Genomic DNA, 12,816 nt, shown 5'->3' on the forward strand with positions numbered 1-12,816 from the left:
CCAGGACCCAGCTCCACCCCCTTATACCACCGGAGCACCCCCCCACCTCTGTCCCCAGTGACATAACCCTGCTGCCCAGCCAGGGTTCCACCCCTAAGCCCCACCCTGCAAGGACATGGCCCCATCCCCAAGGATGTAGCCCCACCTCCCCACAGCCCTGCCCCTCACCTTTCTGGAAGCACTCATTGCCCTTGTTCTTCTCCTCGAGGGCCAGGTCGGGGTCGATGTAGGCCAGGCGCTCCTGCTCCTTCAGGATCTTCTCGGCCTGTGGGGGGACAGGGAGCAACACGGGGAAGGGGGCAGATGGAGTGGGGGAACCCAGGTGTCCGGGCTCCCAATCACAGTCTCCACTGCCTGCCCAGAGTTGAAGAGAACCCAGGTGACCTGGCTCCCAGCCCCCCCTGCTCTAACCCCCTGGCCCCCACTCGGCTGGGAAAGAACCCAGATGTCCGAGCTCCCACCCCACCCCCTTTTGTAACCCACCTGAACCCACTCTCCTCCCAGCCCCGAAACCCAGATGTCCGGGCTTCCAGATCCCTTGCTCTGCGCCCCTAGCCCCTGCTTTCCTCCCAGAGGTGGGAGAGAACCCCAGCATCCCAACTCCCATCCCTGCTTTAACTTGCCAGCCCTGCTCCCGTCCCCAGGCTGGGGGAGAATCCAGGCATCTGGGCTCCCAGCACTCCCTGCTCTAACCCCCAGCCCCTCCTCCCCTCCCATATATAAAAACCCAGCCATCCCGGGTGTTTCTCCCTGCTCTAAGCCCTCCTTCAACCCCCCCTACTCCCCTACCTGAGCTGGGAGAGAACTCAGACATCCCCGTTTGAGGGAGGCAACCCCAAAAAGGTCCTAGCTCCTGCTACCAGCTGCCCACAAGCTCTGAGGCTGGCTAGGACCACCCCACCCCGGGATGGCCACAGAGGCAGCCCCCCAACCCCATACCTGCTGGCATTTCTTGAGCACATCAGGGGTGCGATGCTCCGCCAGGGACTTGTTGTAGAACTGGATGGCTTCCTTGTACCGCTCCTCCTTGAAGTAGGAATTCCCAATGCGGGCATAGGCCCTGGCAAGGGGGCAGACAGCAGCCAGTGTGAGCTGGGGGAAACAGACGGGATCGGGGGTGGGCAGGTTCCCCCCCTAGACCTACGGGACCACCTGGGGCAGAGGGGCTCAAGCTGACTGGCATGGGCAGCAACATGGGGATCCCTAGACATCACAGCTCACAATCCCCCCAGCTCCTGCTAATCTCGTCATTCTGCAGGCATTAGTGACCCTCTCTCCTTGCTAAGGGTCTACGCCAGGGGTGCTTGAGCCTTGGCCCGTAGCACCATCATCTGGGCGCCAGGGCCCCTCATGGGTCTGGAAGTTTGGGGATAGGGAAGAAGGCCGCAGCAGGCACGATCCCAGTGTACAAAGCCAGGAAGGGGTGGTGTTGGGTTCCTAGGACCCAATTCCAGTATGCAGAAGGGTGGGTGGGGGCAGTCCCGGGCCTCCAGGGCCCAATCCTGGCACATGGGGGAGGGAGGGAGGGAGGGAGGGAGGGAACTGGCAGTGCTAGGCCCCTGGGACCCAATCCTGGTGCATGACGAGTGATGCCAGACCCACGGGACTCAATCCTGGCGCACAGAGTGGCCAAGAGGGACCATGCTGGCCCTCAGGATCCAATCCCAGTGCATGGAGGGTGCAAGGGGGTGGCACCAGGTCCCCCGGATCCAATCCCAGTGCATAGGGGGCAGGCAAGGGTAGTACTGGGCCCACAGGGCCCAATTTCTGCATGTCGGGGGTGCAAAGGGGTAGTACCAGGCCCCCAGGTACTGGCATGTGGGGACTCCCGGAACCCAATTCTGGCACACGGGGCAGTAGGGGGTGGCACCTGGGACCCAATCCCACCACCCAGCGTGGGGGAAGAGGCAGCACCAGGCTTCCAGAACCCAATCCTGGCGTGCAGAGGGCAGTGGCAAGAGGCCTCTAGGACCCAATTCCAGTGCGCAGGGGGGCAGTACTGGACCCGCCAGGAGGGAATGGTGCCAAGCACATGGGATTGGGGGGGGGGGGGGGGGAGGAGAGCATCCAGGTGCCCGGGGCCAAGCTAGGACCACTCTCTGCCTAGGCAGGCCAGTTTGAAACCAGTGACTGGCAGGTGGGTGCCATGGCCGATTAGAGAGGAAACCCAGGTATCCAGGGCCAAGCTAGGATCAGATTCCAGTTTGAAATTCATGGACTGCGAGCAGGTAGGTGGCACCATTGAGCGGGTAGAGAACACAGGCATCTGGGCTCCCAGCTAGGTCAGAGGTGGAGTACCAATATCTACCCATGCTGGTGACCCAGCTGGCACAAGACAGTGTGTCCAAGGCCCTGCTCCAACCCTGGCTGGGGGCACAAGGGGCAGGAGCACCTCCTGGCTGCAGGGAAGGGCTGTGCTGGTATTCAGATACTGTCCCCTCCCCCAGAGAAAGAGGGGCAGCCCATGACCAGGGGCACCATGGGCTGGCCAGAGCCCACCCCTGCCTGGGGCAAACCCCGCAGCACTCACTTGGCAATCTGGCGATAGTCTTCCCGGTTCTCCCTGCCCACCTCGATGGCCTGTTCGCACAGCTCCCGGCACTTGTTGTAGTCACTCTTCTCAAAGTACACGGCTGTGGCAAGGGGAAGAAATGGGTCAGATCCCTGCACCCAGTCTGCATAAAGACCCCTCCCCTGCCAACCCCACCTTGAAACTCCAGGCATGGACACATGTGGGGAGAAGAGGTGTGTTGTTACCCAGAACACATGGTATTTCCCCCAAAATCAGGGTGCATCAATTAAATAGGGAAGCTGAGTCTGTGTCCCCTTGCTTTGACCCCAGCTGCACCAAGCACTGGCTCATTGCTCTTCACTCCACAGGGGCTCATAAAAACCATAGAGAAGCCGGGCTTGAAGAGACTTCTGGAGGTCCCTTCCAACCCAGCGTCTGTATGATTTTGATTTCTAAGTCAAGTCCACCTAAAGCAGGATCACCTGAAAGGGACCTCCAGCAGTCACAGAATCACAATGACCTCTGGAGGTCCCTTCCACATGACCCCACCTCAATTGGACTAGATGTGACCTAGAAACGATAGAGAAGTGGGGCTGGAAGGGACCTCCATAGGTCACACCTAATTCAACCCCCTGCCTGAGGTAGGAGCAGCCCTGTCCAAACTATCTCAGCCAAATCCAGCATCCAACTTCTCCATCAAATGACCATCAGCCCTGACACAGCACCAAACACACCCTAACCTGCCCCCAGGGAAAGGTGGGGGAACCACGGTGGCCAATGTCCTGCTGCTGTAACAACCGTTCATGAACACTAGACATCCCAGGCAGAGGCCATGTCCCCACTACAGAAAAAAGCAAAACCCCCCTAGACCAGACCAATCTGATGGGGGGGGATTCCCTCCTGACCCCAATGTAGAATTGGCCTGATCCTGAGCAGGGTGATGAACAAGGAGCTGTGAAGTGGAATAAATGCCCAGGGGAGCTGTGCACCATCCATCACTGGAGGGATCAAGAGGCTGGACAGCCACTGGTCAGGGATGATCCACGTGTCATGATGCCTGTGCTCTACTATGAGGATGTCCCAGACTTCTGGGCTGGTTGCCCCCTTCCTCTTTTCTGCTCCATGGTTCAGGGGGTTTTAAGCCTCCCCCAGAGGTGCTGGGTGTTGGCTGCAGCCAGGTTGGGGATGGGGACTAGGCTGTGCCAATGCTCCTGCTGGGACCAAAGCCAGAGGTTCCTGGATAGAGAGTCTTGCCCCTCTGCTCAGGGTCAGACCAATGCCCTTATTAGGGGTCAGGAAGGAATTTTCCCAGCTGCTGAGATTGGTACAGACGGGTGGGGGTGGCATCTTCCTTTGAAGCGAGGAATCGCTGGAGCGTGTACTGACAATGTTTCATAGAAGCAAGACATTGGGTGTTGCAATCCTCCTGCCTTCCCTGGGGCAGGCTGGGATATGACGTCTGGTGCTGTGTCCTGACAGTAGTCTGCTGGAATTGTCTGGGCTGGCTTGGACAGGGCTGATCCTGCCTTGGCAGGGGTTGGACTAGATGTAGCCTTTGGAGCTCCCTTCCAGCTCCACTGCTCTAGTATTCCCCTCAACTACCTGAATAGAAATGCCACAGCCACTGCAAGAAGGAATCAAAGCCTGGTGGGGGCTTCTATCTTGGGATAGAAAGTCAGCTTCTTCCCTTACTACACCCACCCCAATTCAGGGGAAAAATATGGCATGTTGTATGTATAGAGCTCTGGGGTCATCTCTGTGTTCACAGAAATGTGCTGCCTGCTATCCCCAGCTGAAAGGCACCAACAATGGCTGGGCAAGAGGCAGCCAAGGCCCTGAAAGGACCAGTCCGGCTCACATAACCCCCACCCTGATTCTCCCAGGGGTGTATGCTGCTCCCTACTGCTCGTCCTGCCCCTTCCCAGACCCAGCCACGCAGGTGCCTCACCCGCCTGGTTGGTGATATATGTCATGTTGGTAGGGTCCAGGTCTTTGGCCTTGTCATAGTGTGCCAATGCTGTCTCAAAGTCCTTCTTCTTGTAGGCCTCGTTCCCCAGTTCCTTCTCCTTCAGGGCCTGTCAAGCAGGAGAACAAGTTGGGATCCCCCCCAGAGCAGAAGAAGCCCCCCCCTTACTGGCACCAGGGTTCCCACCCCCACAGGTGCTATATTGCTGGCATATCCATACACCCCTCCCACAGCTTCCAGGAAGTCAGGGCTCAGCATCCTCCATCCACTAGGCATCGACAGCCATTTCCAGCCCAGCAATCACGGCAAGCACTGAGGCTGTGTGGGTGAATGCCAGCAGCTTGGATGTGCCTATATGCCCCTAGGCCTCACACCCTTCCGCCCACCCCCACCAGAGCTCTGGGGAGGCAGTACAGAAGCTACTGTATCTGGGCCCTGGGCTGTGACGCAGCCATCTCTGGGGCTGCTCACCTGCTTCTTGTTCTCAGGCAGATCCTCCTCCATGGGCTCGGGCTTGGGCTCCTTCTTGGGTGGGGGAGGTGGAGGCGGGGACATGGCCTCATCCTCCTCATCCCCGGCACTCAGGTCCACCCCCAGCAGCACGCTCAGTGTGGTCATCACTCGTGGGTCCTGCAGCTTCCTGTGCAGGAGGACACAGGCTCATTAACATGGATGTGCTAGCCCCAGACACCTGCATCACCCATGGCCACCAAGAAAAGACAGCAGGGACCACAACAGCCGGGGGCAGGGATTAGTGTTCCTGAACAGGGGAGGTGGAAAGGGGGTCTCTTGGCTTTGGGGGACTGCAAGTGGACACGTGCCTTCACACCCACCCATGGCCCCTGGTGCTTCTCCATGCAGATATTAGCAGCATCCGTGCAGGGGGAGCACATGAATAACAATACACAGCTGTGCTGGTCTTAGGGGGATGCACAGGCCACAAGTGGACACGCGAGCTCACACTCGCCAAAATCATTCCCCACCTGCTGTACAAGCACATATCCGGAGCACCAGTGCGCATATGCACAGGTGCCTAGAGCAGCCATCTGTGCCCTAGTGAGCACATGTGCAAATGTGTGCTGGGAGTGCTCTAAACCTATCGCTTAAGCTACACTGTGGATGCACACGTTCATGCACTAGTGAACACGTGCGCACACACAACAGCAGTGTTCTTGACTGGCTGCACAAGCCTGGCTGGGACACACACATCCGTGCACTAGTGAACATGCGTGTATGCATACCCCACAAGCACTCCTAGCCTGCTCTCCAAGCTGACACGTGGGCACACTAGCGAACACATGCATACATATGCATGTGCGTGCTAGTGAACACATGTGCATACATGCACTGTGAGTGTTCGCAGCCTGCTGAATAAGTCAGGCTGTGGATGCACCTATTCTGCACATTAGTGAACAAGTGTGCACACACGGGGATGTTCCAAACCTATTGCATGAGCTAACATCCATGCACTAGTGCAGCGTTTCTCAACCTGTGGGTCACAGCCCAAAAGCGGGTTGCAAGAATATATGAAAGGGTCATAGACAAGCTTTAAATGTGGATTCTCCTTTAAAGAAGAAAAACCATGGGCTGGCACAGGCAGGAGCCACCTCTGTGGCCAGACACATGGGATTCAGCCGGGAGGGAGGGTGGAGCGGAGCAGCAAGACGCATTGTTGCCACCACCACTGCTGGGACCCCAGTGCCAGCTGCACGGCCAGCAGCCCAAGGAGCAATGGACCGAGGGGGATGCACTGCCCTCACCTCCTCCTGCTGCCAGCTGCTCAACTGCTGGGCTCTATCCCTCCACCATGGCCTGGCCACCACCATGTGGTGGCTCCCCTCAGGCTACAGGCTCTATCCGAGAGGAAGCGGGATGGCGGGCAGCATGGGTGGCCTGAGGGAGAGTGGTGGCTGGGCAGAGCCGCAGCTCAGCATGCAAGTGGCTGGTGACAGGAGGAGGCGAGAGTAGTGTGGCCCCCTCTTCCCCGTGCTGCCAGTGCAGGTGCTTCGGTGGTGGCGGCAGCAATGATTCTTGCCACCCCACTCTGTCCTCCCATGCCAGGTCCTGCCCACTGGGCTGCATAGGTGGCTCCTGCCTGTGCCAATCTGGCCAGGCTCCAAATCTGGGGGGGCATGTGCACCCCAGTGCCCCACACAATGGAGGGCTGGGGGTTGGGACTGAAAGGCACAGGCAGGGCAAGGGGGCTATTTTCTGTTTAAACCATTTATGGGGTTGCGACTGGCCACCAATGTTTACAGATGGGTCCTGGTACAGAAAAGGGCAAGAACCATTGGACTAGTGAACATCTGCGCACGTATACCAGGAGTGTTCCCTGCCTACTGCACATGCTAGGCACACATCCAGGATGCTAGCGAACATGTGTGCATACAAACCCCAGGAGCACTTCTAGCCTGATAGCCAAGCTGGAACACAGCTGCACGCATGCACGTACTAGTGAGCACACGTGTGCACATGCACAGTGGGTGTTCCCAGCTTACTTCACAAGCCAGAGACACACATCCATGCACTAATTAACATGCGTGCACATGCATTCCAGGAGCATTCCTAGCTTGGCCTCCAAGCTGACACGTGGACACACAACTGCACATTAACGAATGTGTTTGTATATACGCCCCACGAGTATTCCTAGGCTGCCCTCCAAACCAAGATGCGAGTGTACATGTCTGTGCATTAGTGAACATGTGTACACACATGCAAGTGCTCTCAGCCTGCTACACAAGCCAAGCTATGGATACATACATGCATCCACTAGTCAACGTGTGTGCACACATGCACTGGGAGTGTTTCCAACCTGCTGCACATGCCAGGTACACATCCAGGGCACTAGCAAATGTGTGCGCACACACTCCTCGCCTGCTCTCCAAGCTGACACACGGAGGAACATGTCTACATGCTAGGGAGCACATGTATGCAAACACTTCAGGTATGTTCCCGGACTGCTACAGACACCAGACTGTGGATGCACTTATCTATGCATTAGCAAACACACACGGGAGTGTTCTAAACCGGTTGCACAATCTATACTGGGGGTGGACACATCTGTGAGCTAGTGAGCACACCTGTGTGCACATGCCAGGAACATTCTTAGCCTGCTATCCAAGCTGGAACCTGGATGCATACATGCATGCACTAGTGAACATGTGTATGCACATGCATGGAGAGTGTTCCCAGCCTACTTCACAAGCTAGGCTACAGAGGAACACATCCACACACTAGTGAACACATGTACATACGCACCCTAAGAATGTTCCCATCTTGCCCTCCAAGCTGACACATGGACACACACATCCAGACACTAGCGAACACGTGTGTACACATCTCAGGAGCCTGTCCTCCAACCCAAAATGTGGATGTACATGTCCATCCATGAGTGAATGCATGTATACAAACATCATGAGCATTCCTAGCCTGCTGCACAAGCCAGTCATACATCTGTGCACTAGTGAACACGTGTGCATGCCCATCAGGCTGGTTTCTGGGCATAGCCGAGTCCAGGCTGATCTGACAGTCCCTGCCCCTGCAAAAGGCATGGTGCCCAGTCACCCAGATGCTCCCGCACACCTCCAGCCATCCAGGCAGGGCCCAACTTACGTGCCCAGGTCGGAGGGCTTGTTCCGGAGCTGCTCAATTAGCTCCTTGTAGCTGGGGTCACTGAGCAGGGCCCGAGTGCGGGGATCGCTCTCCAGCTTCTGGTACAGGTTGGGCACACTGAAGGGGTTCATCAGCTTCCTCTCTGCAGGGGGAGATGGGTGGGGAGGTCACACCAGGGCTCAAGTGCCTGTGCGCTCCCCACAGAACTCCAAGGGTGGGTGCAGACACCTCAACCGCAGCGGGGGGGGGGGGGGGGGGGGTACACCCCCATGGATGCCAGAGGGTCCAGCCCCATCACTGATTCCCTTTCAGATCCAATCCATTGTTCTGTTCTTTGCTCTGTTGCTGTGCCCCCTCCCCACTGCTTAGCTCTTCTCTCTGTCCTATTTGCTGCTGTATTCCCTGCTGGATCCATTGCTCTGCATTCTGCCTGATTTGTTGCTCTGTTCTCTCCTCCCTGCTCTACTACCCCTCTACTCCCTGCCCAATCTACTGCTCTGCTCTCTGCCCTATCTGCCAGTGGACTCCCTGCCTGAGCCATCACTGCTTTCTCCTCTGTGCCCCCCAGGCAGATCTGCCCTGTGACACCCCCATCACATGTTGGCCACCCCCTGCCTGGCCCTGCCCCGCACCTGCCAGCCTGGCCTCCATGTTCTGGAGTCCCTCCTTCAGCTGTGAGTTGCCTGGCTCATGCTTCAGCCCCTCCTCATACGTCCGCTTGGCCTCCTCAAATCGGTTCAGGAACTCCAAGGCTGCTGCCTTCCGCGAGTAGCCCTGCCAGGGGAGAGGGAAGGGGGTGTCATGGAGCCGCACCTGGAGCCTCTGGCTCCCACCATGGGAGCCCAGCTCTGCAACCATCCATGGGGAACCCAGGCATCCAGTGGGCATGGCTGCCGGAGAGAGCCCCTGGCCACAGAGATTTAGCTCTGGCTACAGAGATGTGAGCTTGAGGCTGCTTGTGAGAGCAGCTCCCTGGTAACTCCTAGTTCAAGTCCTGGCTCCACCCCAGATACCCAGAGCAACCATGGGGCCAAATCCACCCCAAGGTACAGTAATTATTTGTGTATCAAATGCACCCCTCCTCCCCAAATTAAATGAGCCCCCTAAACTGGGGGCGAGTCTCTAAAGAAGGAAGCTGACTTCTCTGCCATGTGGTACAGAAAGCATTAACGTTTTGCAAACAACACACTCCTTTCACCCATAAAACCAGCCCCCCTTGAGATGTGTATATTAAGCAGAGAAGCTAATTTTCTGCCCAGGGTAGAAGCCCCTCAGGTTTGACTCCCACTTACAGCAGCTGTAACATTTCTATTCAGGCACCTGATGGAGTCTATTGACTTCACAGCTCATTGCTCTTCACTCCACAGGTGGTAGCGATAGTTTCTTAATAATCTCAGTGTACCACTAATCAAGCTAAGCTTTTCTCTCGGCAGTCTTACTGTCTGCTCCTACTCTTCCCCCCTCCTATTTCACAGCCCTGGAGACTGCAACTCTTTTCCAAACACTAGATCTACCCATGGAGACCAGTCTCCCAACAGCAGCTAAGATTTCAGCTTTTGTTCAGAAAAAAAGGGAGGGGCAAGCCAGTCAAAGATTGTCCCTGCCCTAGATAGCCGGAACTTTGGAGAGAAAAAAAGAATCTTTCTTCATTCTGCTTTTCCAAAAACAGCGTGCATGTTGTACTGCAGGGCACATTATATGCAAAGAATTACAGTAATTAGGTGCTGCTGTTGTTACAACAGGACATCAGAGGTGCTTATACACATGCTCCAAGAGCCACTCTAATTAATTAAAGTGCCTGAGGCGTCATGTGTATCAGCATCCCCACACTGAAAAATTGCCATGGGGGCACTTTAACTAAAAGGTCATCAAACAAGCTGGATGCTTCAGTCTGTAATTACAGCGCATCGGAGAAGCTTCTCTGCACATGTATAGGAGCCCCAGATGCCTAAGACCTCAACCTTCCAGCTATGATTGTAAGAGCCTTTCTTGCTCTATTCAGCACTGGTGAGGCTTCTCATGGAGAAGTGAGTTTAGGCTAGGGCCCCAGAAAGATGAGGACAGATTAGAAAGAGCCCAGCAGAAAGTGACAAACCTCATCAGGGGTCTGGGATACAGGCCTGGGAACAGGCTGGAAGGACTGGGATGATGGGAGTCTGGAGAAGAGAAGGCTGAAGGAGGCTTATCCCTGCAGCAGGAAGACTGAGAGAGATGACTCCCGGTAGCCACATGGGACAGGACAAGGACAGAGATGGCAGCAGGGGAAACTGAGGCTGGGAATGTGGGAGGATTTTCTGGCTCTGAGTGGGGGAAGAAGGAAAGTCTCTGTCCTCAGACAGCTGGGCTGGTTTAGCCACGGCTGGTCTTGTCTAGAGCACCGGTATGGACTAGATGCAACACCCCTGACCCCCGTCACAGCCAGCCTGCCTTCCCCAGCCCACAGACTCATGGCCACCCCAGCCCCACTACAGACTCCCAGCATGCTTCCCACCCCCTCCAGATTTCCAACCCCCATTGGAGAATCCCAGCTCTTAGCTTTCTCTTTCTTGACTACAGAAAAAACAACAGAGCAACTCTTTTCTTGCAAAGGCCTCCCATCACGACAGCTCAGGACATTTTGAACACTATGCATTCCTGTTGGACAACCCTGGGTTTCCCCTGCGAGCTGCCTAACGATGCTAATGAGGCATCCCACTACATGCTTGAAAGGGCTTTGAGGAACTCCAGCACCTGGCTGTTTTACCCTATTGGACCCTTCCTGGTGCTGGTAATGGAACCAAGGTGTCTTCACAGCCCACCCATGCCTACATCTAAGCAGTGGTAGGAGGAAAAAAGCAGTTAGGAATCACTGTCCTATGATGTGTAGGAGTTGTGCCCCAGCTGGAAGTCACCCTGGTTACCATGGGACTCTCCACCCAGGCACGGATGACTGGGGCCATTGGGGAATGACCCAGCCTCCAATACAGCTAGGTCTGTCCCCCCGCTTCACCTTGCCCCACTCTGGCTTGAGCTCCACTGTCTTGCAGGCATCCTCCAGCGCTCTCTGATACTCCCCCTTCTTGGCGTAGGCTGCCGACCGGTTGCTGTAGAGCACGTGGTTCTTGGCATCTAGCTTGATGGCCTCTGAATAGTGTTTGATGGCCTCAGCGATGTTCCCCGCGCTCAGCGCTTTGTTGCCTTTCTCCTTTAACTCGTTCACCTGAGAGGGAGGGAGAAGGGGATGAATTAGCCCAGCCGGGAAGTCTCCCAGGGACCACTGGGCTCCAGACAGCCCTGTCCCTACCCTTGGGGTCTTGGTCAGCACATGGTACAAAGCTGGCTGCAGTGATACTCTCCAACTGCCTCAGCTTTCCCACCAAGATGTGAGCTGGCACCTCGAAGGCACAGCTGGTGCGGATGCTGGGGGAGATACGAACTTCCCAAAGCTGATTCCAGCCTCCCCCTTTTGCCCTTCCCACAGGGTCTTGCCCTGACCCCAAGAGGAGGCAAGACCCTGTAGCCAGCGGCTGTGGTCCCAGCAGCACACACACAGAGCAATTACAACCTCCAGCCTGGCTGCAGCCAACACCCAGTGCCTCTGGGGAAGGCTTAACCCCGCCCCCCCCCTCAAGTGGCAGAAGCAGGGCGGGGGCAGCCAGCACTGCCCCGCCTGAAGCCTGGGAAATCTCCACAGTAGAAGAGGCATCGCTACACCCCCATCAGCCCCAACCGATGATTGTAAGAGCCTTGAACCCTCCAGTGATGGAGAGTCCCTAGCTCTCCTGCCCTCTCTCCCGCTGCCGTCCTGCTCCAGCAGTTAAGTTTTCCCTGAGATCCAACCTAAACCAACTTTATCCTCCGAACTAAGCCTCCCCAGCCTGGTCTAGGTTGTGACAAGACTTCCAGCAGGGATCACCCGGTGCCTCTGGAGGCTGTGGCTGGGCAGAAGTCCAGGGACAGCAGCTCCACGAGTGCTTCCCCATTGCTAGAAAGAGGCAGCTCAAGCCAAGGAGATCAGGTAGGGAGGAACTGTGCCACGCAGGACAGCCAGGAAGCCGTGCATCAGTGCCCACAGCTGCCAGGAAGAAGCATCTCTGACCCCCCCACAAAAATGAGTCACTTGATTGCAGGTACCCGCCTCTGCCCAGGTCTCCAGCCCCTACCTCGCTGCATCCCAGCCCCATCCGGCACCTGAAGCCAAGCTGCCAGCTGCCTTGTGGGGGCTGAGCTCCAAACCGGAGGCCACCCAGAGGGAAATAATTACCACTTCAAGGCCCCCAAGCAGCTGCCTGCGGAAGTGGAAGGAGCGGTAATCCCACACCATCAATACCCCCACCTCCCTGCCCAGCAGCCCCCGTCACAAGGGGACGGAGCTGTGCCAGGCTCAACCTCCCAGCCTGGATCTGCCCCAAAGATGCAGAGCTCGGGGCTGCACGTGTGGAAGCCCAGGGCCGGGGGACCGGAGTGCAGGTGCGGAGGTGGGAGAACCGGGCATCTGTGAGGAGCAGGGAGGTGCCGACACAAACAGGTCTCAGCTCCTCCAGTCAGGCAGGGGCGGGGGGTGGCCCCAGCCCTGAGCAGCACCCACGGGAGCCTCCGCCGGGGCCAGGCCCAAGGGAGGAGGGGGAAAACACGACAGGGAACTCGTTCCACCTGCCCCTGCCAGGGCCTCTTCAGGCTGCAAGGAAGCAGGCAACACAGCTGCCCCCATGCACCACCCCCAGGCTGCCAGCTGCCCCCCACCCCC

General features: G+C 57.0%; 1 protein-coding gene across 1 annotated transcript in view; it reads right to left on the minus strand.

Annotated features, from left to right (window-relative positions):
• The window catches only part of STIP1 (stress induced phosphoprotein 1), a 15,452-nt gene extending 3,184 nt beyond the window's left edge, over window positions 1–12,268 (minus strand). The window contains exons 1-9 of the mRNA XM_025193263.1: window positions 12,233–12,268; window positions 11,080–11,289; window positions 8,723–8,864; window positions 8,091–8,232; window positions 4,950–5,118; window positions 4,461–4,587; window positions 2,531–2,633; window positions 940–1,060; window positions 169–265 (exon numbers count right to left, since the gene is read on the minus strand). Coding sequence (XP_025049048.1) covers window positions 169–265; window positions 940–1,060; window positions 2,531–2,633; window positions 4,461–4,587; window positions 4,950–5,118; window positions 8,091–8,232; window positions 8,723–8,864; window positions 11,080–11,289; window positions 12,233–12,253 — 1,132 coding nt within the window. The 5' untranslated portion in view covers window positions 12,254–12,268. The remainder of the gene's footprint in view (window positions 1–168; window positions 266–939; window positions 1,061–2,530; window positions 2,634–4,460; window positions 4,588–4,949; window positions 5,119–8,090; window positions 8,233–8,722; window positions 8,865–11,079; window positions 11,290–12,232) is intronic.
• Window positions 12,269–12,816: the final 548 nt, after the last annotated feature.

The sequence above is a fragment of the Alligator sinensis genome, unplaced genomic scaffold, assembly GCF_000455745.1.
Source record: "Alligator sinensis unplaced genomic scaffold, ASM45574v1 scaffold1860_2, whole genome shotgun sequence".
Taxonomy (NCBI): Eukaryota; Metazoa; Chordata; order Crocodylia; family Alligatoridae; genus Alligator; species Alligator sinensis.